We start from the raw sequence: 22287 nt of genomic DNA, 5'->3' as shown, positions 1-22287 counted from the left end.
GTTCCTTTACTGGGCATAGATTTCCCAGTGAATGAACAGTATGTGTTAATATGTTGACACTTTAATTTTCAATTCATGATTACAAAAAACAGTTAACATTTTCCAAGTAATTATATGTTATAATTTCAAGAATAGGCTTGTTTTTAAATGTTTGTATGGCTTATAAATTCTTAAAGAGCATTAAACAATAACCAAAATTAAGTGTTCCTTTACTGGGTAATTTTGTGTTCCTTCACTGGTAAGAGCTGTTCCTTCACTTGGTCTTCTGACTACTTGTTATTTGAACCTCCAAAACTTTAAAACAATATTATGTATGTTCTCTACAATTTTTTTTACATAATTTGCAATTAGTAACAAATATGTTGACACTGTCATTTAACTAATATTACGAATTTTGAAATTAATATGATTTTTTAAAAGGCAAGCGAAGCTTAAGTGTTCCTTCACTGGTTAGTTTACGCTAAATAAAAATAAACCACCTAGACATTTAAAAACTATTATTTATTTGTTGCGTTATGCAGCGATGGAGAGACAGATCTTAGACTTCTGTGTGAGTTTTGTTTGTTGTAAAAACTGACGTTTTACTGATTTGTTCTTACACAATAACAATAAGTTTTGAAGTATTTTTTATCGATATTATTATATTTTATTTTATATGCAAATTGTCTTAATATAAAGCCACACACGCAAGGAAATTGACGATATTCTCTAAACTATCATCTGGAAGTAAATGTTATTGAATGTAACAAAAGAAACAATGAAAAATTGGGACAACCGAAGCTGACGTCTTCAGGGGGTACCAGCTCCGGAAGCCATAAATGCAAAACCTTTTCTATCGAGAGAGCATGACAAATGTCTAAATTGCTCTCTCTGTACCCCAAAGGTTTTGCCAAAGTACAGGAAGAGAATACAATACAAAATATAAAATACATAAATCAAATAAAATAAACGAATAATTTTTCGTTTATTTCAATTTAGTTGTTATTTGGCAGTCAGTTGTGTAATTTGGTTATGGGATTTATGTTTCAAGTAAGTTTTTGTGCATTTTTTTCTTATGTATTAGTCTTGATTTTATACTTTTGTATTATCTTTGGGTTACAGAGAAAGCAATTTAGACATTTGTCGTGCTCTCTCGATAGAAAAGGTTTTGCATTTATGGCTTCCGGAGCTGGTACCCCTTGAAGACGTCAGCTTCGGTTGTCCCAATTTTTCATTGTTTCTTTTGTTTCAATTCCTCTTGGAATACAACTGCATAGCGCGTTTTTCCTCTGGAAGTTTTGTTTTAAATTGCTCTAGTTATTTTGAATTCTTTTCTTAATATATTGAATGTAACGCCATTGTAATAAGAAGGGTTTCACTTAGTGTTTATGTTTTATAAAAACGTTTTCTTAATTTATTCTAATTCTGAAAAAAAAAAAGAATAATTTGATATCGAAATATTTTCTCCGCATAGGTAATTATGAAGTGTATTTCCATACATATTGAGCAGGCAAAAGCAATTTTTTAGCGGTACAATGTTGACGTGATGTTAATGGTTATTTGAACCTCCAAAACTTTAAAACAATATTATGTAAGTTCTCTACAATTTTTTTTACATAATTTGTAATTAGTAACAATTATGTTGACACTGTACATTTAACTAAAATTACGAATTTTGAAATTAATATGATTTTTTAAAAGGCAAGCGAAGCTTAAGTGTTCCTTCACTGGTTAGTTTACCCTATATATATATTAAAAAACTAATTTTACTTTCGTATTTAGCAGCTTGTACGGTCAGTATTAAAAGGTGCAGAAAATTTGGTGGTCCTGGGACCCATATTTTCATTTATTACCAATATCCATACCCTGCTTTTAGGAAAAATATCCTTGTGTAAGGAACAGTTAGTTTAAAAATTTAGTTTATAGGATATTACTCTTTCGCAGGATATATATCTCTGCTCAATTCTCACATATCCAAATGGCCCTGGTTATTGTTTGTTTATTTATTGATAAAAATATGCATTTTTAAAAAACCAAAAAAAAAAGAAACCAATTAACATAATTTAAATATTTATTTACAAAAATACAAAACATTTTTTTCATGATAAAATGATCATACACAATAAATAAAAAACATAAATTAAGACATTTCAAACTTAATAAACATAGAGATCTAAAAAAGTCCCGTAATGTTTTACACTTAAAACGTATATGCTAGGCATTCCTTATTTTGTGATTTTTTGTATAGTACTGATACAATATTTATAAAAATTACGATTGACATATGATTGGTAAAATTTGTACAGCGAATTTTTGAAATTTAATTAGCAAAAGAATTAGAAAATGTAATAAGAAAAATTCGAATTTTAATTAAATTCTAAATTATAAATCTTCTATTTTCTAATTAATTTAATTACAATTGTAAATATAGATCTAAATGCTCTGATTTTACTGTTTTCATATTTTTCGCCGCTTCCATATTTGTCATTTAAATTGATTGAATGGTTATGGTGAAATGAATGTGATTCATACGATATCTTTTTTGAACTGAATGATTTAACGAGCATCTAATTCACATAGTGAATTTGCAAAATTATTTACAAAATTCGCTTAGTAAATTCATATGGTGAATTAGATTTATAGACTTTTATCTATATAGTATATATATATATATTTTTTTTTTCTTCTTTTTGCTTTTATGTTTTTGCCAGCTACAATAATTTTCATGGGTGATTGGACTCACATTGACCGTTAAACAAATATGATTCATAAAATAATTTTGAATAAAACGGCGACTAAATAGAGCTCCATTTTATGGAACTCTATCTTCTCTTGACTCTATCATATAACAATCGCAATGCTAATACTCTTATTTTATTGCAAAACCCCTTTGTAACACAGTTATAATTTTATCTTTCAAAGCTAAATTCTTAATTAGGTTTATTAAAATAAATATTGTGGCAAAGTAAATTGTATGGCATACTTTATTTTTGGCACCTTTATTTGTGTCATTAATAACAAAACTCCATTTCATGAAAAAGTTAAATTTTATGACAACCAACTTTTATGCAAAGCGCATTTTATGATAATTTTGATTTTCTAACAAAATACAATTGAACGACGAAAAACATGGCACTTCAAATTTATTAATCTTCTTTCAAAAATCATTTTAGGATAGTCAATTTCGATTTTATGGAGAAAGAAAACATTATTTTATGGCAACTCCATTGTTTTTTCTAAATAAGAATTTAATTTTATGGCAACTCGATTTACAGCCGTTTATTTGTCAATAATTAAATTAAAGTCATTTATTTGTCAATAATTTTTATCTGAAAACACTTAAAATATTTGATACATTTTATAACAAATTTTGAGGTTATTTTAATTATATGAAGTGAGAAAGGCATACAAAAATTTATCCACTAACATACAGAACATTGAAACATTTTTTGAACAGTACAATGCATACAAGATCATGTTCAATATTTGGCAGGCGATGTAGTTTTATTTACACTATTGAACTTCAACTAGTTCATTTTGGACGCAATCGCTTCACTGATAGCATTTCGTCAATAGATCATTTAATGCTAATGTGTTTTGAAGCAAATTAGAGCCAGTCAAATAAGGACTTCAACGTAAGCTGTCAGTGTCCTGAAAAAAAAACTACGGGGAAAATTTCTAAAATTATATTCCTCAACTGACCACTTTACCTTTCGAATTAAAAAAAAATTTCAGAATCTCTATTAGATATCTGTTCTAGGAATTTTAAATTTAAATGGTAAAATGGTGAGTTTTAGAATATCTTATTAGAAACTTAACCAACAGTTTTTCAGGACACTAGTAGGATCGCTTAAACGCATTGACAAATAAGCCACTCGCGTACAGATCTATATGAAGTTCTTGTTATTCATTGAGAAGTCATATGGTGTAACAATCGATGAGAAACCATTGGTAATATCTTTGAAGTTTGATTAATGTGTTTAAAAAATATCGAGAATTAATTTCAAAAATATCCCTTTTTATGCAATTCTGTGAATCTATCATAGAACAGTTCGATTTCTCTTTGGCACCATTCGCTTTCATTGTAGTTAACATTGTCGCCACCATACTCTGCTGGCAAGATAGCTTTTGGAATAATCTTGTGCAAATGTTTGGCATTATCACCATGGAAATGAAACTGAAAGTAAGATAATTATTTTTAAATATTCAAAACACATTAAAATATAATAGTTTATCGAAACCTCTTAAACTAAACTCTCCTCCGTTCCAAATTAGTTGCAACATACAGGGCGAAAATTTTGTCCCAAATGAGATGCTATATTTCAAGTAGGTAAAAGCCATAAATACCTTCCGATGAGGTTTGATAAACCGACACCAGCATACTTATACCACAAATGAATTCACGATTCGTTAACAAGAAAATAGTTGTAATCGTGGTGGTGCAAGAGTCAGTTCTATTGCGATTGCCGGAATTTTTAAACTAATTTGATACTAATTAAAGGACGAAATGCTTGGTAAGTAAAAGTTGTTGATTGATGATAGCATAGCACCCTGGAATATCTGAAAAATCTTTACACAAAACAATCATACAATCACCAGTATTATAATAGTGAATACAAAAGTATTCAAATGTAGCAACTAATTTGGAACAAAGGGAGTATATTTTATGTAAAAATATACAAAATAAAATGAATCATTCGAATCGTAGTTTTTAACCTATACGTATGAAGTAATGGAAAAAACATCAGAACAAACTCTATTTCGTAAAATAATTTAGAGGAAATAGCATTACGTTGAGAAGGAAAACAATCACGAAGCACTTTCATGATTAGACAGACGTTAAAGCAACAGCTGTTTATCATTTGAGTAATCCAGGAGCTGTATACCGTTTAAGAAATTAAGAAGCTGTCTACAATTAGAGTAATTCAGAAGATATCTACTATTTGAGTAATCCAGTAGATGTCTATTGTTTGAGTAATACCAGTGTTGTCCAGTAATTAAGTAATCAATGAGCTGTCAAACATTTGAGTAATCTAGCTGCTTTCAGCCATTTGCGGTAGAGGAGTGATTAGTGCAATGATGGGGGACAGTTACGATTTAAATCGATATGTTCGGAATTCGTACTCGTGTCGTTTCAAATATCGTTGAGTCGTACAGCTTTTTCAGAATATTCTTTTTTCATATTATACTTTATAACCGTTTGTTGAACATCCAATCTATAAAATTCAATGTTCTACTTTATAAGACTTTTTGAATGAAACTAACCCTTATTTGCATTGCAATGAGAGAAAAATCGCTACTGCCTCCCACGGTTAGAATAACGTCAAAGCAATTCTAACTAACATTCTGGTAATCCCTTTTACATAACACCAGCTCGATGCTCTGAGATAGGGAAAAATGTCACCATTGTCAGCATTATGTTCTGAGCAAGCCAATTGCAGAATACGAATTGACCAGCCATAATCAGTTTTCGAACCTGGATGGTCTCAGTAGCGCCTGGTGCGGTACACAAGCGATAGGGTGCAAGCCCTTGCGGGAACCCCAGCGCTGATTACTAATGGATGGTCTCATTAGAAAAAGAGTATAAAAAACACATAGTACAATATAAAGAGTATAACTATACTGTATCCTCTCTGACATTCCGTTTATCAAAATTTCAGTCGAAAATAGCGGATGAGCTTTGCCTGAAGCTTAAAATTATGCAGTTTTTTGTTCTTCTAATATAGCAAACTGCCTAATTTCCCAAAGTAATTCTACAATAAAATGGTTGAAACAGAAAAAACAAACTCATTAGACTAACGTTCATTAATCACCGCTCTTTTTTTTTCCTTTTTGCTAATAACTAAGTCACTTTCTTAAGCGGACAGTTAAAAAGCTTCTATTTTCGTATGCAACAATAAATATTTGAATAAAACACACACCAGAAACTGTTTAAAATATTAGTTTTTGTTGAAGTTATTAAAATAGAAGAAACTATACTTACTCGTTTCTTGATTTTGTCAGTGAGAAATATCTTGATTATGTTATAAAGATATGTAAAAATGAAGGATTCGTTGAATATATGAATTCCTTTAAACCTCACAGCTAATGTGTTCTAAAAATATACAAAGGAAAATAATGTTAAATTTTTGCTTTTATCGTTGTTTTTTGACCATTTAGGTCGGCCATTTATGCGTATTGTTTTCACATGCCCTACAAGAAGGAACTTGCGAGCTAAGTAGCTTTTTTGTTAAAGAAAAGATTCATTTTGAATCCTACCCCACTTTTTTCCCTGAATCACAAAACTAGAGAGCAATTCGTTTTAAAAATTTCCAATTTTTTTGTCCATCTCCCTTGGTATATAATGAGTTAACAAAGTAATGTTTTTTTTTCACTACAAAATATAGCGTAAAATTTATAGAACAATTTTTTCCTCCAAAAATTTATATTTGGGAGTCTTTGGGAATACAAATTAAATCAAAGTTTTATTTTAATAAAAGGAACATTGATTTATTTTAATAAATCAATGTTTCGATTTTACAGATTATTAATTGCTTGAAGATTAAAAATATATTTATTTATGCCTTTAGATTCTGTATCCAGTAAAACATGTATCTGGGTATTTAAACAAAATCTAATATGTTTTCATGATACTGAAGGTCCCTAAACCTAGCAAGATAAAAATTAGGTTTTTAATTCATCAAAAATTTACATGTTTTTTAATTTGTAAGAAAGTTTCAACCTATCAAATCGGTACTTTGCACCACTGCTTCCATATTCCGTTGCTTTTACATGAGGCCTAGGTAAACAATGGATGGTTGACTGAATGTAAACAATAACAAGCTTCCTAAGACCGGAAGAAATATACAAAACTTCCTGTGTATCCCTACGCTTATGTCATGCTTACAAGGCGATGTGTGAACAGGCTTAGTATTATTATTGTGATTTGCTTTTAAATTTACATGCAATTTTACTATTCATAAGAGTTTTCTGTAATTTATAAACTCTAATAGGTCATGAGCCTATAACAAATTTAACATCGCAGAATAAATAAAGTGTAAGGTTAGCCATGCTTTGAGTGTTGTCCCTTATTAGGCTATAACAGTGCTATAGCACTGTTTGTTATTTTTTAGGTAGCATCATAGCAAGTTTGTGGAGTCATCCGCATTCTTTTGTTGTTTGTTTCGTTAAAATAAAAAGAACGTGTTATATTAAAAACACTACAAGTATAACAATATTGGATGGCTTAGGTGTTAAAATCAGTCGGAAATCGTAACCCGGAAGTTTTACGACGACACGGTTTACTCAAAGGGAAGATTGGAATCTTTCTCACAAACCCAAGAACAGAAAGTTGCTTGGCTTACAGAACTTGTTACGCTATACACCCACTTGAAACTCTCTCTCACCCATAGTGATAAATAAAGTTTTATGATTAAGAATAGTAAGAGCTTATTTTATTCTATAATTTTAAGTTTTTACAACCCGTTTTTACCCCACTTTTACTCCAGTACTGGAAAATACCTCCTGAACGTTAGTTTCGGACTTTTCCGAACATTCCTGCTTAAAAAAACTGGCTTTCCCATGTTACTGAAAGTGGAAAACAGTGCTTAGCAGGAAAATGTCAGTACAATTTTACCCACCGGCTCACCGCTTAGAGGGTTGAGAAAAAGGGAAAAGTTTAACAGGACTCCCAAAGGTCCATGAAAAACATTCAAGTAATAACAAACTACACATCAAAGCAATTTGAAGTTTTCCAACTTTCACAACCACTTCTATTTAAACTATATTATCTAGTATATATCCGACTTTTGTGGGTGCAATAAGCTTCCAAATCTTTCTGAAAATCAAGAAAAATTTAATAATGAGTTTTAATAATAATTTATGTATTTTATAAAATGAATTTGGCGTTTTTTTTTCGTTTCGGTACTACAGCTTTACCCAGGTCGTCCCAGTCAACTTCCACTATAGCCGTCAATCCTTAACTACTGTTCTCCCATTCCCGACAGCTAACATGCTAAATTCTTCTTCTACATTCTCCAGCCACATGATAACTGGGTGACCTCTATTTCCTGAAGCCTGAGATGGTCTGTCCAAAGGCAGTTTCCTATCAGGATTAGGGTTCTCAAATCTTTGCAAGTGCCCGAGCCACTTCATATATGACCACTTGGTGGACCTTTGGGAGCACTGAGTTAACCAAAACGAAAGAGGGCACTTTTGAAAATTTAAGCAAAAATTAAAAGGGGGGAATTCCCCAAACAAATAACTTACTCTGAGTGCTTTAGAAAACAACTGAATGTATCTTGGAGTGATACAACGAATCTGCCTAAAAGATGTCCCTTTCACATCCAGAAAAATGTGAACGCCACACACTTGCGTTGCTGGATCCTCAACAGCCGCTAGTATTATAGCTGTCATGGCAGAAAGAGCAGTTTTTATGGGGAAAACATCTGGATTCCATTTAGCTGAAAATAAGAAAATTTTATTATAACCCAAACTTGGGGGAAAAAACGGAGAAGAATAATCAGAGTCGTTTTAGATCTTAAAAGTTTTAAAGAGTGATGATGAAAATAAAACAAAATTCGATATTTTAATTCATTTATGACTACCTCTAAATGTTATTTTTTAAAGGAAGCATACATGTACTAGAATTGTAATCAGTCTGATCTCAAGCCTTTAAGTCGTATTCTTAAAAAAGACATTTCTACGGATGTAAAGGTAAATTTTCCTATATCATTATACATCGAAGAGCCATTACATTATGACCATCCTCCATCTATAACAATGGGCTCGCGCAGGTTTCCATGGTTTCTCGCCCAGGAACAATGTTTTTATGGGGCACATTAGGACCCATATTCCTCATAGAACAATCCCTGACGTCCGTAAGCTACTTGGACATAGTTGCACACCAGGTTCACCCATTCATGGCAACTGTTTTTCCTGCAGGGGATGGTGTTTACCAACAGGATAATGCGCCATGTCATAAGGGTCGAATCATCATGGATTGGTTCGAGGAACATTCCAGTGACTTTCAAGACATGTCCTTGCCCCCAAATTCACCTGACGAAATCCAATGGAGCATTAGAGCATTTGTGGTCCTACTTGGAAAACCAAATTCGTGCTGCTACGCTACCCCCTCGCAATGTGAGGGAACTGCAGATACCAGATACCTCAGACTATATATCAGCATAGGTATATATCAGCACCTTGTGGAATCAACGCCACGGCGGGTGCTAGCAGTTTTGAGGGCTAAAGGTGGTCCTACATGTTATTAGCAGGGTGGTCATAATGTAATGGCTCTTCGGTGTAAATTTACGAGACCCGTGGGAAATCTGAGAATGTCAGAGAAAGCATTAAATCTCATGTTTTGCTTCGCAAATTAAATCGTCTCTCTTCTGCAACAGTTTTACTGAAACATTAATCCCATTCCCACCCTATACACTTGGCTTAGCACCCAATAGACATCACTTATTTTTTCAGTTGAAAGAAATAAAAAGTTGAAAGAAAAATGAAGGTGATAATGAGGTGAACACGTCCAATAAGGAAATGAAAGTGGTATTCAGTCCTAGAAGAAGTAACAGGGAGCTAATAAGACATGAACATAGAAAACCTGACGAAGTGTCTACAAAATTAATTGATCGAAGTAGCGATTGCGTAGAAAGTAAAGCAAGTTATCTACCTTTTAAAAATCACATTATATTGCAAAACTATATTTTTTAAATTTCCTTCTAACTGGGAAACCCTACTGTAAAGATTGATCTCAATTCGCTGAATATGGAATTTAAAATACATACAGTGATCTCTCATTTATGCACCACCTCTTTTATGCACCTTTTTCATTTATACGACGATTTTTATAGGTCCCAGAACATTAGATAGGAAAATAATGATAAACATCCTTCGTTTATGCGACGCTCTAAAAATAAATTTTTCAATTATGCGCCGAAATTTTAGGCTAACATTTTTTTTTTAATCCTTTAAATATTTTTTCTTTTTTAAAAAAAATGTTTTGAATTAAAAGTGAAGCAAATGAGCAATCCTTGTTACACATAAAAAGAAATATATGTTGTTAGATCCTATTGAATTTGCTTCTCCCTGTGACCTTTTCATTTTTGCTGTTTCTGGAACGACATTCTTTCTAGAATTTTTAATAGGGTGTCTTATCTGTTACACCAACAACAAGGAAAGCCCATTCATCTTTTTGAAAATGACCATTCCTCTTGTCCAGAGGTTAGTTTTACTCCCATGCTGTTTTCTAGAAAAAGAAGACACCTCGAATAAGAAAGATGAAAGAGACCGCGATCACTTACTTGCAGTCAGATGGGCATTATGAGTACATAAAAGGAAGTGATCTGTTTAGTGAGGGAAATACTTGAAAAACTTATTGTGCAGCATATTATGACGTCAAGTACTTTTTTTAGAAATTATATATGATGTTTCACCCCCTCCCATAAAACTAAAATTGTTTGTGAAGAACTGTTCATTCATATCTAACTAAAACTTGTGAATGATGAGAACGTGGTGGATGATACTGACGAGATGATAAAGTTCCTCCAAATCTCACAGCAGTATTGAAAGCTTTAGACACTATTCTTGACTATTTACAATTTAATTTTGCTCCTGAAACTCCCCCTTATCCCATTAATATGAACTGGAAAAAACTGTTTTTGAATAACGTCGGCAAAAACAAATACAAACATGTATTAAGATTATTTTGTAAGAAAATAAATTGTCTTAAGGTATGTTAAATTTTTTCTTTGTATAATTATTGTAAATACCAAAACAGTATAAATATTAACATTAAATCTATTGAAACATATTTATTCATATTGTCACTGCCATTTACGTTGCGTTTTAAAATTTTGAAGTTTTTCACTTATGCGCCTCTTTCACTTATGCGCTTTTTTCTCTTGGCCCCTTACACCGGTGCATAAGTGAGAGTTCACTGTATTTTTAAAATGATCAAAAAAACGTGTTGAAGATTGCAAGGAAATACAGGCCTGTATGTATTTTTGTTCGCTATTACTTAATTTACAATTGCAATTTCCAACCAGGTTTTCTTGAATTATTAGCTGATTATTGTTATTAAAGCAAGAAGTCATTCAGTCTGGGACATATTTATCGCGCATCTTGCAGCGTATTCACGTCAGTGTAGTCGACTGCAGGATCGAACTCACTGCCCCAGGCTCTCCAGCAGTAAAGTTATCGCCACTTTTACCAATTACGCTACCAGAGCGCTACAAGTTAACCGCATGGAATCAAACAGAACAAATTAGGTTTTCGTCTATCAGCAATATGTAAATAGAATAATTGAGAAATCCTCTGCAATATACGCTTATGTATAGCAGTTAAGAAATAAACCCATTTTCAAGAATGAAAATTTACATTATTGAAAGACAAAAATTGTGGCAAAAATCTTCTAGTGCTTGCAGTTTGCCTAAGATAGTGGGACAATAGATCCCAATTCTCCATTCCGAAAGTTTATAAATCCGGGTGATTTCAGAAAGTGCGTTGGGGAACTGCAGCTGCTTTGACGAGTGTATTCCATACATGCACGATGGGATTCAGGTTTAGAGATCTGGCTGGCCATTTTCTTTTTAAAATATCTTCGGCTTCAAGGTTTTTTCTGGATCAGACTATCCCTGTTCGGACATTTGTTTTTATGCATTAGTTTTGTTTTTATGCATTAGTTTTGTTTTCATGCATTTGTTTTTGTACATAACTAGGAATCCACAACGCTTTTGAAAACGATTCTCTTACAAACTGGGAGATATTATCACTTGTTATTTATTTTTTTAATCATTATATTGGATTGCACCACTTTTTAGATATTTTCCTCTTTATTTTTATTTATTTTCTTGTTTTTTATTGTTTTCCTCTTAGAAATTACTTTCATTCACGTCAAAATATGCAATAAATAAAATATGCACGTCAAAATATGCAACAATGCAATAAATGCCGTGCGTTTATTTAAGTTCGAAATAAAAGTTATATGATTAAATAAAAAAAAGAGAAAGAAAATATATAGACTTCTGAACATAATAAAATTGAAAAAATAATACTAAAAAAAAAGTTCTAAAACGCTCAAAAATTTAAAACAAAATTGACCTAAAAGAGAAAAAAAGGCTCAAAAATCAAAATGTCATAAAATTCCGGGCTAGTTCAAGCCTCCAATCCTCAACACCAGAATAAATATCATTACTTGTTATCTTTATAAGATATTTCTGTAACTTACCCACTTTAAAGATGAAAACAACGCAGCCATTTTCATCTCTATATGGTAATGATCCAGCTGCTCCCGATGTAAAAATGCTTCTTAAACCGTCGACGTCTAAATCATATGGGTAAACTTCAACGTAATCATGTTTAACATTGTAGAAATTCTTAAAGAGATTAAATGCTTTCTTTGGGTTGAATTTCCTAGCTCTTAAATACTGAAGCAAATAAGCATCATCAGTCCATACATCTAGTTTGGTGTCTTCTGCAAAATAATTAAGTTTTTATTGATAACAGAACATATAATTACTTTTTTTAACATAATTCTTTTCATTTGTATAAAATAGTTTAGCAAAACCTTCCAAATAAAATGTGTTAAAAGAATATTATTTAGTAATATTTCAAATATTTAGAGCGGTGGCAGTGAGGAAGTTGTTCTTGTGCTTCGTCTTATCGAATGTAGATGACAGCACCAAGCAAAGAATTAATTGAAAGCTCTCATATTATTCATTCTACATAATTAAGAGCGGCAAAATGTTTGTTAAGAATTGTGGAAAATAAATTTTAAACTATTTGATCGATTAATTGAATCATGTTTAAAACTACATAATAACGTAAAACGTCTAAATCATATGGATTTAGTTGAGCGTAATCTTTCTTAATTTTGTAGAAATTTTTGAAGAAATTTTTCTTTGGGTTGAATTTCCTAGCTCTTAAATATTGACGACAGTACGGATACGAATAAGCATAATCAGTCGATACATCACGTTTGGTGTGGTTTGTAAAAAAATGATGCCTATAATAATTACATAATATAATACACAATTATTACTAATATGTACAATACAAAATATCATTAACAAAAATAGATAATTTTTTTTTTTAATGTGATTCTTTAAATTTGTGAAAAATAGTTAAGCGAAATGCTTTAAAAAGTATGTTAATAATATAATGTATGTTTTGACATACATTATATGCAATTATTGAATAAATTAAAAACAGAACAGTTTTATCACTACTAGGAAAAATTTCAATTTCGAGCTATTAAAATTTGGTATGCATATCGGTTTACAGAACTTATTATCACATTATGATTATACTAAAGGACAACTCTATTTTGTCTTTGTTGGAATAATTTCTTTAAGTACGTTTAGCGATATTTAGATGCGGCACATCTAAAAAATTTCTTGCAAATTCATCATATCGAATACAGATGGCAGCACCAAATAAAAAATATTGAATAAAAATGCTCATATTATTTATTCTACACAATCAGGAGCGGCAAAATATATGTAATGAATTTAGGGAAATAAATTTAAAACGTTTTGTTCTATTAATCTTTATATATAAATATAGTTGTGGCTCTAACGCATCACTTAATTTCATAAGTTCGTTCTTATTAATTCGCTTTCAATAGGGTAAACAAAACAACGTTTACAAATTTTACTCTATACTTTAAACAAATAAGTTGAATTTTCGTTGCATGCATCGATTTAATTTTCAAGTATTACATAAAATTAAAATCGAACTTTAAAATTCAAAGTTAAAACATTTATAATAACAGAGTAAAACTTAATCAAATAAATTATCAAATACAGTCAAACCCCACTATAGTGAACGTTGTTTATAGTGAACTCCCAGATATAGTGAACGAAATGTTCGCTCCCGTGCCTTGCTATACACATGTAATATTATTTTTTGTGGATATAGTGAACCAAGAGAAGAAATTGGATATTATGAACTTTTTTCTGTCTTCGACTGATTTTTTTCTTCAATTTTTGGTAATTTTGAAATTCAATTTTGGATCATTTTTGAGTTAATTTTGAATCATTTTTGTGCTTCTTTTTATTGGTCATTTATTTCAATTATATGTAATAAAAGGGAGTAGTTCTAAAAATGAGTTAAAATTATTTGCAGTGCGGATATAGTGAACTCCCGGTTATAGTGAACTAAAATTTCGATCCCTAGAAGGTTCATAGCTAGATTTGACTGTATTCTTATTTATAATTTTTTAATCGAGGTATCAGTGTTGAAAAAAATAAATACTTCTAACATATTAACTCATTTAAATAAATAAAATTTAAGTTTTTATTGCAGGCATTGATTTAATTTTTAACTAACAAAATAAAAATCAAACTTTAGAATTCAAAATAAAACTATTTATAACGGCATATGCATTTTCGTTTTCAAATAGTGCTGGTAATATAGTCTACCTAAGAGAAATGTAATTTTAAAAAATCTTAGAATCGTGAATTCTGAACCAATTAAAGTTTTCTATAGTTAAATTTAAAATTTATAAAATTTCTTATTAAATTCAAAGAAATTTTTCTGAGTACACGCATTATTGTATAGTTCTTTCATATTTATAAAATTTTGAAGCTTTTCACCTTAAAAGAAAATTTTTATTTACTTTTTTTTTCATATTCTGTGATTTAAATTTTTTTATGACATTTAGTTAAAAGGATTAAATATATCTTTTTCGATATATAGCTATTATTTGCTTTTTTAAAAATCAATCATTTCTTTCAATCATTTTTCATTAAATCAATCAATTTTAACCTCAATATTGGAAACACATTTTTGCAATAATAATTCTGTCATTTAAAGACGCATGTTTTTTGTTTAAATATTTCATTTCGTATTCGTACAATTTGAAAAATTCTATATTCCTTTCAAGAAAAAGAAGAAAAAAAAAATACTAAGTACAAACAAGAGAAATATGATCTTCCTTCTAGGAAAAATCAGGAATCATTAGGAATCACTTATATTGACTTACTAGATATTAATTCCCTTAATTCTGCGAGTGCAGGTGCTTTGATTTCATCAGTTTCGTTCAACTCATCTCTGGCCTTATCTACCATCCAATCAGTGAGATATCCCATTCTATAAGGCAAATATGGTTTGGTTGCCATTATTTCTTCGTATCTGGAACCCATTATTTTGGTCTGATCCTAATCACACAGCAGCTGCAATCAGAAATAAGAAATGGTTAATCTTTCAATTTTTACTCCTCACATTTAGGTGGTGATCGTTGATTTTGCCCATGGTATGCCATGGTTAATCGGAATTTTCGAAAAAACTCAATTTAGGAAAAAATAACTATTTATAAAATGTCGTTATAACATAAATTAAATTAAAAGAATTATTTTAACAGAATTTAATAAGTTGAACATAAAACCATGAAGATGCATAATATGCTGTTTTGTTACAGAAATTTATTGAACCTAAATACAGAATCTTGCGAAATCACCATTCTAATTATACATTTTGTTGAATCCTTCCCAGAAAAAGAGTAATTAAAACATGCATAATAGCAGTCGCAAATTAAAATTTAAGTGAGGGAAGAAATAAACTATCGAAATTTAATGAGTCACTATTGAAGGAGGAGGGATTAAAAATATCAAAACACTCGTTAGGAAACAGAAATGAGTTAACATACGATTTTGAGATACATTTTCAAGTTTAAACCTGTAATCAGACTGGGATAATAATTTTAAATCCACATACCGATAGACATATTTTAGATTTAAGCAGTATTTTTATTTTTTTCTTAACCAAAACATTAATTTGTGACCCCTAAATGCATTTTTTGACAAGGATTCTACTAATACAAGGTTTTGTTTAAAAGCAGTAACTATGAAACAACCTGCATGAAAAAAACCGGTCAGACTTAAAGATACATTTCTCTTTCTTTAAAATATCTCAACTAATTCACTCAAATCAGATTGCTAACAATTATTAGTTAATCGTGATTTTTAAAAGTATTGTTTAATTTCTTCATATCAATAATGGAAGAAAAAGTGTTGACTGAATTTTTCAGTGAGATATTCTTTCAACTTTTAATTAAAAGATGTGTAACTAAGAACAAAGGATTTGAATGAAATAAAACAAAATAATTATCCTTCGATGGTCATATGTCGATCTCAAACCAATCTTTAAATGTAAAGAAATATATATAAACAACATGTAACTAACACAAATGTAAACAATATTTAATTAAAAGAAAGAATAACTTTACCTTATTACTATAGGATTTAAATTAAAAGGAAATAAGGCTAAATAATTTTCCCACATTAATCTTTTACCTTCCTAAAACCAAACAAATGTAAACAAAGGTGTTAAATGCAAACAAAATGCAACTAAGACAAATGTAAACAATATTTAACTAGGAAGAATATTTATCCCTTATTCCTAATGGATTTAAATTAAAGTGAAATAGGACTAAATAATTTTCCCTGTTATTCCCTGTATTATTTCCCTGTATTATGTCTTCTAAAAACTAATCTTTAAATGCAAACAAAGTTATATAAACAATATGTAACTAAGACAAATATGAGCAACATTTAACTAAGAGAAAGAATAATTATCCCTTATTCCTAAGAGATTTAAATTAAAGTGAGATAAGACTAAATAATTTTCCCTCTGCAGTCCTATATCTTGTTAAAATCAATATTTAAATGTAAACAAAGATATGTGAACAATATGTGTCAAGTGGAAGAATAATTACCCCTTATTCCTAATGGATTTAAATTATAGTGAAATAAAACTAAATAATTTTCCGTCTGCAGTCTTATATCTTCCAGAAACCAATTTTTAATGCAAACAAAGATACTCAAACAATATATGACTAAGACAAATATGAACAATATTTAACTAAGAGAAAGAATAATTATCCCTTATTCCTGAGAGATTTAAAATAAAGTGAAATAAGACTACATAATTGTCCCTGTAAAGTATTATGTCTTCTAAAAACTAATCTTTAAATGTAACCAAAGTTATATACACAATATGTAACTAAGACAAATGTAAACAATATTTAACTAAGAGTAAGAATAATTATCCCTTATTCCTAAGAGATTTATTTTAAAATGAAATGAGACTAAATAATTTTCCCTCTGTAGTCTTATGTCTAAAAATCCAAAGAATTAAATGGGCTGGTCACATCATTCGAATGAAGAGAGAGCGTTTGACAAACATAGTCTTTTTGGCTCAGCCCATCGGATCAAGGCCCAGAGGTCGGCCAAAGCTGAGATGGGCCGACTGCGTGGAAAGAGACTTTTCAGTCTTAAAAGTCTCAAACTGGAAGAGAACTGCCAGGCGGAGGCAGGCCTGGAGAAAGTTGATTGCGAAGGCCAGGGCCCACCCGGGGCTGTCGTGCCATCGAGGAAGGAAGGAAGTCTTATGTCTTCCTAAAATCAATTTTTAATTGTAAACAAAGATATGTAAGCAACATGTGTCAAGTGGAAGAATAATTACCCCACATTCCTAATGGATTTAAATTATGGTGAAATAAAACTAAATAATTTTCCTTCTGTAGTTTTATATCTTCCATAAACCAATTTTTAATGTAAATAAAGATACGTAAACAATATGTAACTAAGACAAATGTAAACAATATTTAACTGAAAGGAAGAATAAATACCACTTATGAAATAATTATCCTTGATATCTAAGGATTTTAATTTAAGTGGAAAAAATCTAAATAATTTTCCTTCTGTATTATTATGTTTTACTGAAACGAATCTTAAAGTATAAAGAAGGTTATGTAAACAATATGTAACTAAAACAAATGCAAACAATATTTTCTCTGGGGAAGAAAAATTATCCCTTTATGCGTTAATTCCAATTTGCTCAATGAATCACAATTTCAACATCAATATTTTTAATAAGAAGTAAGAGTAATATCATAAAATATTAGTCTATAATTAATTCTTTGAATACAAGTAAAAGAGCTTTTTTTTTTTAAATTTACAATATTGAACGATTTTGGATTGCACTCAGTAACCAAGAAATAAATCTATATAAAAAAAAGCAACATTTCTACTTACTTACTAATTCTAAAGAAATTAGTATTTGTAGAGAAACATTTACCTTATATCAATTCCAAAATGCTCAATGACTCATGACTTCAACATCAACATTTTTTAAAAGGAGCGAATGTAATATCATAAAATATTAATCTATAATTTATTCTTTGAATACAAGTAAACAGCTTTTTTTTAATTTTGCAATATATTGCATAAAAAATATTTCCAATTTCTTTTTCGCATTGCAATCGAAAAACCAACAAGTAAATCGATATTAAAAAATCGTAACATTTTTACTTGCTTATTAATTTTAAAATAATTCGCATTAATGTAGAGAAAAATTTACCTTAAATTTATACCAAAATGCTCAGTAAATCATTATACCAACATCAATATTTTTAATTATAAGAAAAAGTAATATTGTAAAACACAGATCTATAATTAGTTCTTCGAAGACGAAAAAAAGAGCTTTTATTAATTTACAATATTACATGGAATATTTCCAATTCTCTTTTCAGATTGCATTCATAAAACCAACAAATAAATCTATAAAGATACAAATCGTAACAACATTTCTCCTTGCTAATTAATTCTAAAATAATTAAATTAATTTAAAGAAAAACTTACTTTAAAGTAACTCCAGAATGCTCAATAAATCATGATAATCGCAGCTACACGTTTAAGACATGCATCTAATATGAAGACATATATGCCGTTGCATTAAATATCTATGAAAATGACGTTACATCATCTTGTAAATGAGATAAAAAGAGCGTCAGAGCTAAATTTCTGATTCCACAAAAAAAATATCATCATCGATGATAATTATCTTTTAAGCATACAATTTGGGGTAAGCGAACTTAGACAAATAGGTCAAAAACACGCACAAAAGATTGATTTAAGCAAGATGTTTTTGTTTTCTTGTAACTAATTTTGTAACCTTTTCAGTGTTAAGTTAGGCAATAGTTCGCTGTATCGTAAAAAATCCATATTTTTTAACACCGCAATGTCAATAATTTTTAGAATAGATTCTCCAGACGCATCTTGAATATCACGCCTTACCGTAAACATCGAATATTGGACCAATATGGCAAAATATCGAATACGTTAATATTATTGATAACGATAATTATAGAATCAGATATTATCGTGTGAGTTGATGAATTTCATTTGGACAATGAAAATATTGATAATTGTAAAAAATTACAAGAATTCATTGAATGGGAAAAATATCACCACATATCGAAAAATCCGATATTGTCTGATCATAAATTTTAATATTTTATAATTAGATAATTAATTAATTAATCAGTCAGTCAATAATTAATAAATCAGACGATTAATTGAATAGTTAAAGATGTCACTAGATATCGAGAAATCCGATATTGTCTGATCATAAATTTTAATAATTTATAATTAGAAAATTAATTAATCAGTCAGTCAATAATTAATTAATCAGAAGATTAATTAACTAGTTAAAGATGTCACCACAAATCGAGAAATCCGATATTGTCTGATCATAAATTTTGATATTACAATTCTGATATCACCTAACACAACTTCTTAATCAGTGATTGACATTTCTAATGCTAGACATGCCCGTGCATGCAAAAATTCCGATCAAGCATCCATAGTTACCCCTTAGTTTTCCTATCGAGCATGTAAATATATAAACCTATAAGCTCTTTATAAACTTGTACATGGGATAGAGAGTTCGCCTTCCAATGAGGTGAAGTGGGTTCGAATCCCAGCGATAGCTGATCGATGCGAATTCCACATCCTAATTGCATCGACCACAGTGCTGACGTGAAATATCCTCAGTGACAGACGGATCATGGGTTAGAGTTTGACGTCAGGCTAACTGTGGGATGTTCCCGTGGTCTTCCCCTCCATGTAACACAAATGAGGGTTAGGTCAATCAAAAAGTCCTGAACGAAAGCAAATTTCGTCCAATACTTGACCCAGAAGTTCCATCGTCTTCTGGATTGGGTTCAAAATTACAAGGCAACGTAGTTGAACATCAGTAGTCGGAAACCCAAAAATTCGATTGGCTGTTCAACGACAGATATTAAAAAAAGAAGAAAAAAACTTATACATTTAGACAAAAAAAAAATTATTAATTAATTACAAATATCATTTTGAAAAAAATCTTTAGTTTTCTTAACAAAACTTATTTAAAATTTAAATCCCCCCACCCAAATTGGGTAGGATCAAATACTTGCACAAATGCGACAAAAATTTTGTTCCCCCGTGTTATTATTACTTGTCGGATCTTCTACGTATCCATATTCTACATATCATTCTACGTATTTTAAATGTCTGCGATGTATTTTAAAGTAGCAAAAAGAAAAATGCATTAAATGCACATTGCTACAGTGCAAAATTTTACATTTTATGTTACATTTATGTTACATACATGTTATGTTTACATTTTATTTTTTACCGTATGTTTAATTCTTGAAAAGAAATATTCTCCTCACTCAGATACGAAAAAATCCAAATTATTATTATTATCGATGTCGGGATATAATCATAAAAAGTGCATTCACTAAAATAACCGATGATGATACAAAAATTTAAAAATGTGTTTAGAATTTAACTTTCTTTAAACCAGATATTCATATTTGGTAATATGGAACATCCAGTTCTGTTTCTTTTTGTTGTTGTTGACATGCAGTAGTTGTTAAAAAGAAAATTTAAATATAAAAATAAAAAACAATGTGTTTAAAAAATTAGTTTTATTTTCAATTTTTTTTAAAAAAAAAACATTCGCTGCAACCTAAAATTAGAAAAAAGCACACACACCGTTCACAAGTCCATTTTACTTCAGGGCATAATTGTAATTGTGAATCATGTCCGTTTATTTATTTATTTATTATTCTTCGAAAGGAATTTCCTCGGCTGACAGATATGAAAAATTCCAAATTATTATTTTTTGATATGAGACGATTTAGGTTTTGATTAGAAAAAAAAGATGGTTGATGAACTGAAAAATCTGTTTCAAGGCCAACAATGAAAGTGATAGCGGCTCTCCTATTGAACAATTAACTTCAGTTGAACGTTCTAGAAAAGGAAAAAAATATTTTATTTTTTGACAGAATTATTTCGATTCACAAAACAAGGGATAATGTTGTTGTTTACCTTGAAACTATGATAACATTCTAGAATATTCCAATAACAGAGATCGAAGTTGAAGAACTCTACAAATGTACTCTGTATATTTTTAGGGAATTTATGTTTTCCGATCCGGTTTTATGGCTTCGAATCTTATAATTACTAAGATATTATATCATTGTAAAACGAATATATTTGTATAAAATTGTTGCAACAACTTATAATTAGGAAGAGAAAAAAAGGGCAAATTGGTTCAGGTAAAAGATGACTACGCAATTTTTCAAAATTGTTTTCCAAACGATTGTCTTTCAGAAAAGGAATAACAAAAATAATTTTTGAGGAAGAAAATTAAAAATAAGTAGAAAAATACGGCTGGGAATGACAATGACAAAATAATTAAAACTTTTCTTTCAAAAACCTTTTTTTTTTTCACGGTGACAAGAATTTTTTAAAAATTACGCCAATTCAGGGTCATTTCCGAGTAAGCAAATGCTCTCCAAAATGCATTTTAATTTTTAATATAATTATTACTACTATTGTAAAAAATTCCGAATCAAATTACGATAAAAAGCACCGGCACTCTTTTTACCTTATGACTTATCTTTTTCAGTAAAAAAACTTTTTAATGGAACGTGAGTTACAGAGCAAAAACTCTGGATGTACCATAATTTTTACAGTAATAATTACAGTAAAATCACTGAATCACTCTAATTATACAAATGTTACTGTAAAAATTAAGGCATAATATTTTACGATAAAAATGTATTTTACAGTAAATAAGGTTTTTACAGATGATATACTCAAAGTATCGCAGCTTTATTCAACTTTATTATTAAATAATTTGAAATATAATAATAATTTGAAACATATTAATAATTAGAAAAATAATAATAATTAGATATATAATAAGAAGAAACATAATAATAAGAAGAAACATAATAATAAGAAGAAATATAATAATAATTAGAAACATAATAATCATTATTTGAAATATAACATTTATAATAATTTTTAATACATAATTTACTAGATATTTAAAATAATCTAACACATTATGTATGAAAGAAAATATTAAGTACATATAAAGAATTTTCTAGAATTATTGTTTTTTAAATCCGTATTAGCAATTGATGGTATGTTTATAAAGTGGAGTCAACAGTAAACGCTGTTTTTCTAAAATCATAATCAGCAAACT

The 22287-nt window shown here is 29.7% G+C and overlaps 1 protein-coding gene across 5 annotated transcripts in view; it reads right to left on the bottom strand.

The window, feature by feature from the left end:
• Positions 1-2032: 2032 nt before the first annotated feature.
• LOC107436851 (alpha-tocopherol transfer protein-like) overlaps positions 2033-22287 on the bottom strand; it is a 125641-nt gene continuing 105386 nt past the window's right edge. For 4 of the 5 annotated variants that reach the window (XM_016048672.4, XM_071185267.1, XM_016048669.4 and 1 more), the window contains 5 exons: positions 14948-15137; positions 12191-12436; positions 8227-8420; positions 5963-6073; positions 2033-4156 (listed from right to left, as the gene is read on the bottom strand). In XM_016048672.4, the coding sequence (XP_015904158.1) occupies positions 3983-4156; positions 5963-6073; positions 8227-8420; positions 12191-12436; positions 14948-15107 (885 nt within the window). In that variant the 5' untranslated portion in view covers positions 15108-15137 and the 3' untranslated portion in view covers positions 2033-3982. Of the gene's footprint in view, positions 4157-5962; positions 6074-8226; positions 8421-12190; positions 12437-14947; positions 15138-18605; positions 18750-22287 lie in introns of those variants that run through there. The other variant, XM_016048668.2, reaches the window with a different exon arrangement.

This window comes from Parasteatoda tepidariorum, chromosome 9, assembly GCF_043381705.1.
Source record: "Parasteatoda tepidariorum isolate YZ-2023 chromosome 9, CAS_Ptep_4.0, whole genome shotgun sequence".
Classification (NCBI taxonomy): Eukaryota; Metazoa; Arthropoda; class Arachnida; order Araneae; family Theridiidae; genus Parasteatoda; species Parasteatoda tepidariorum.
The sequence above is the reverse complement of the archived record's forward strand: the minus strand, read 5'-3'. Positions and strand labels throughout refer to the sequence as shown.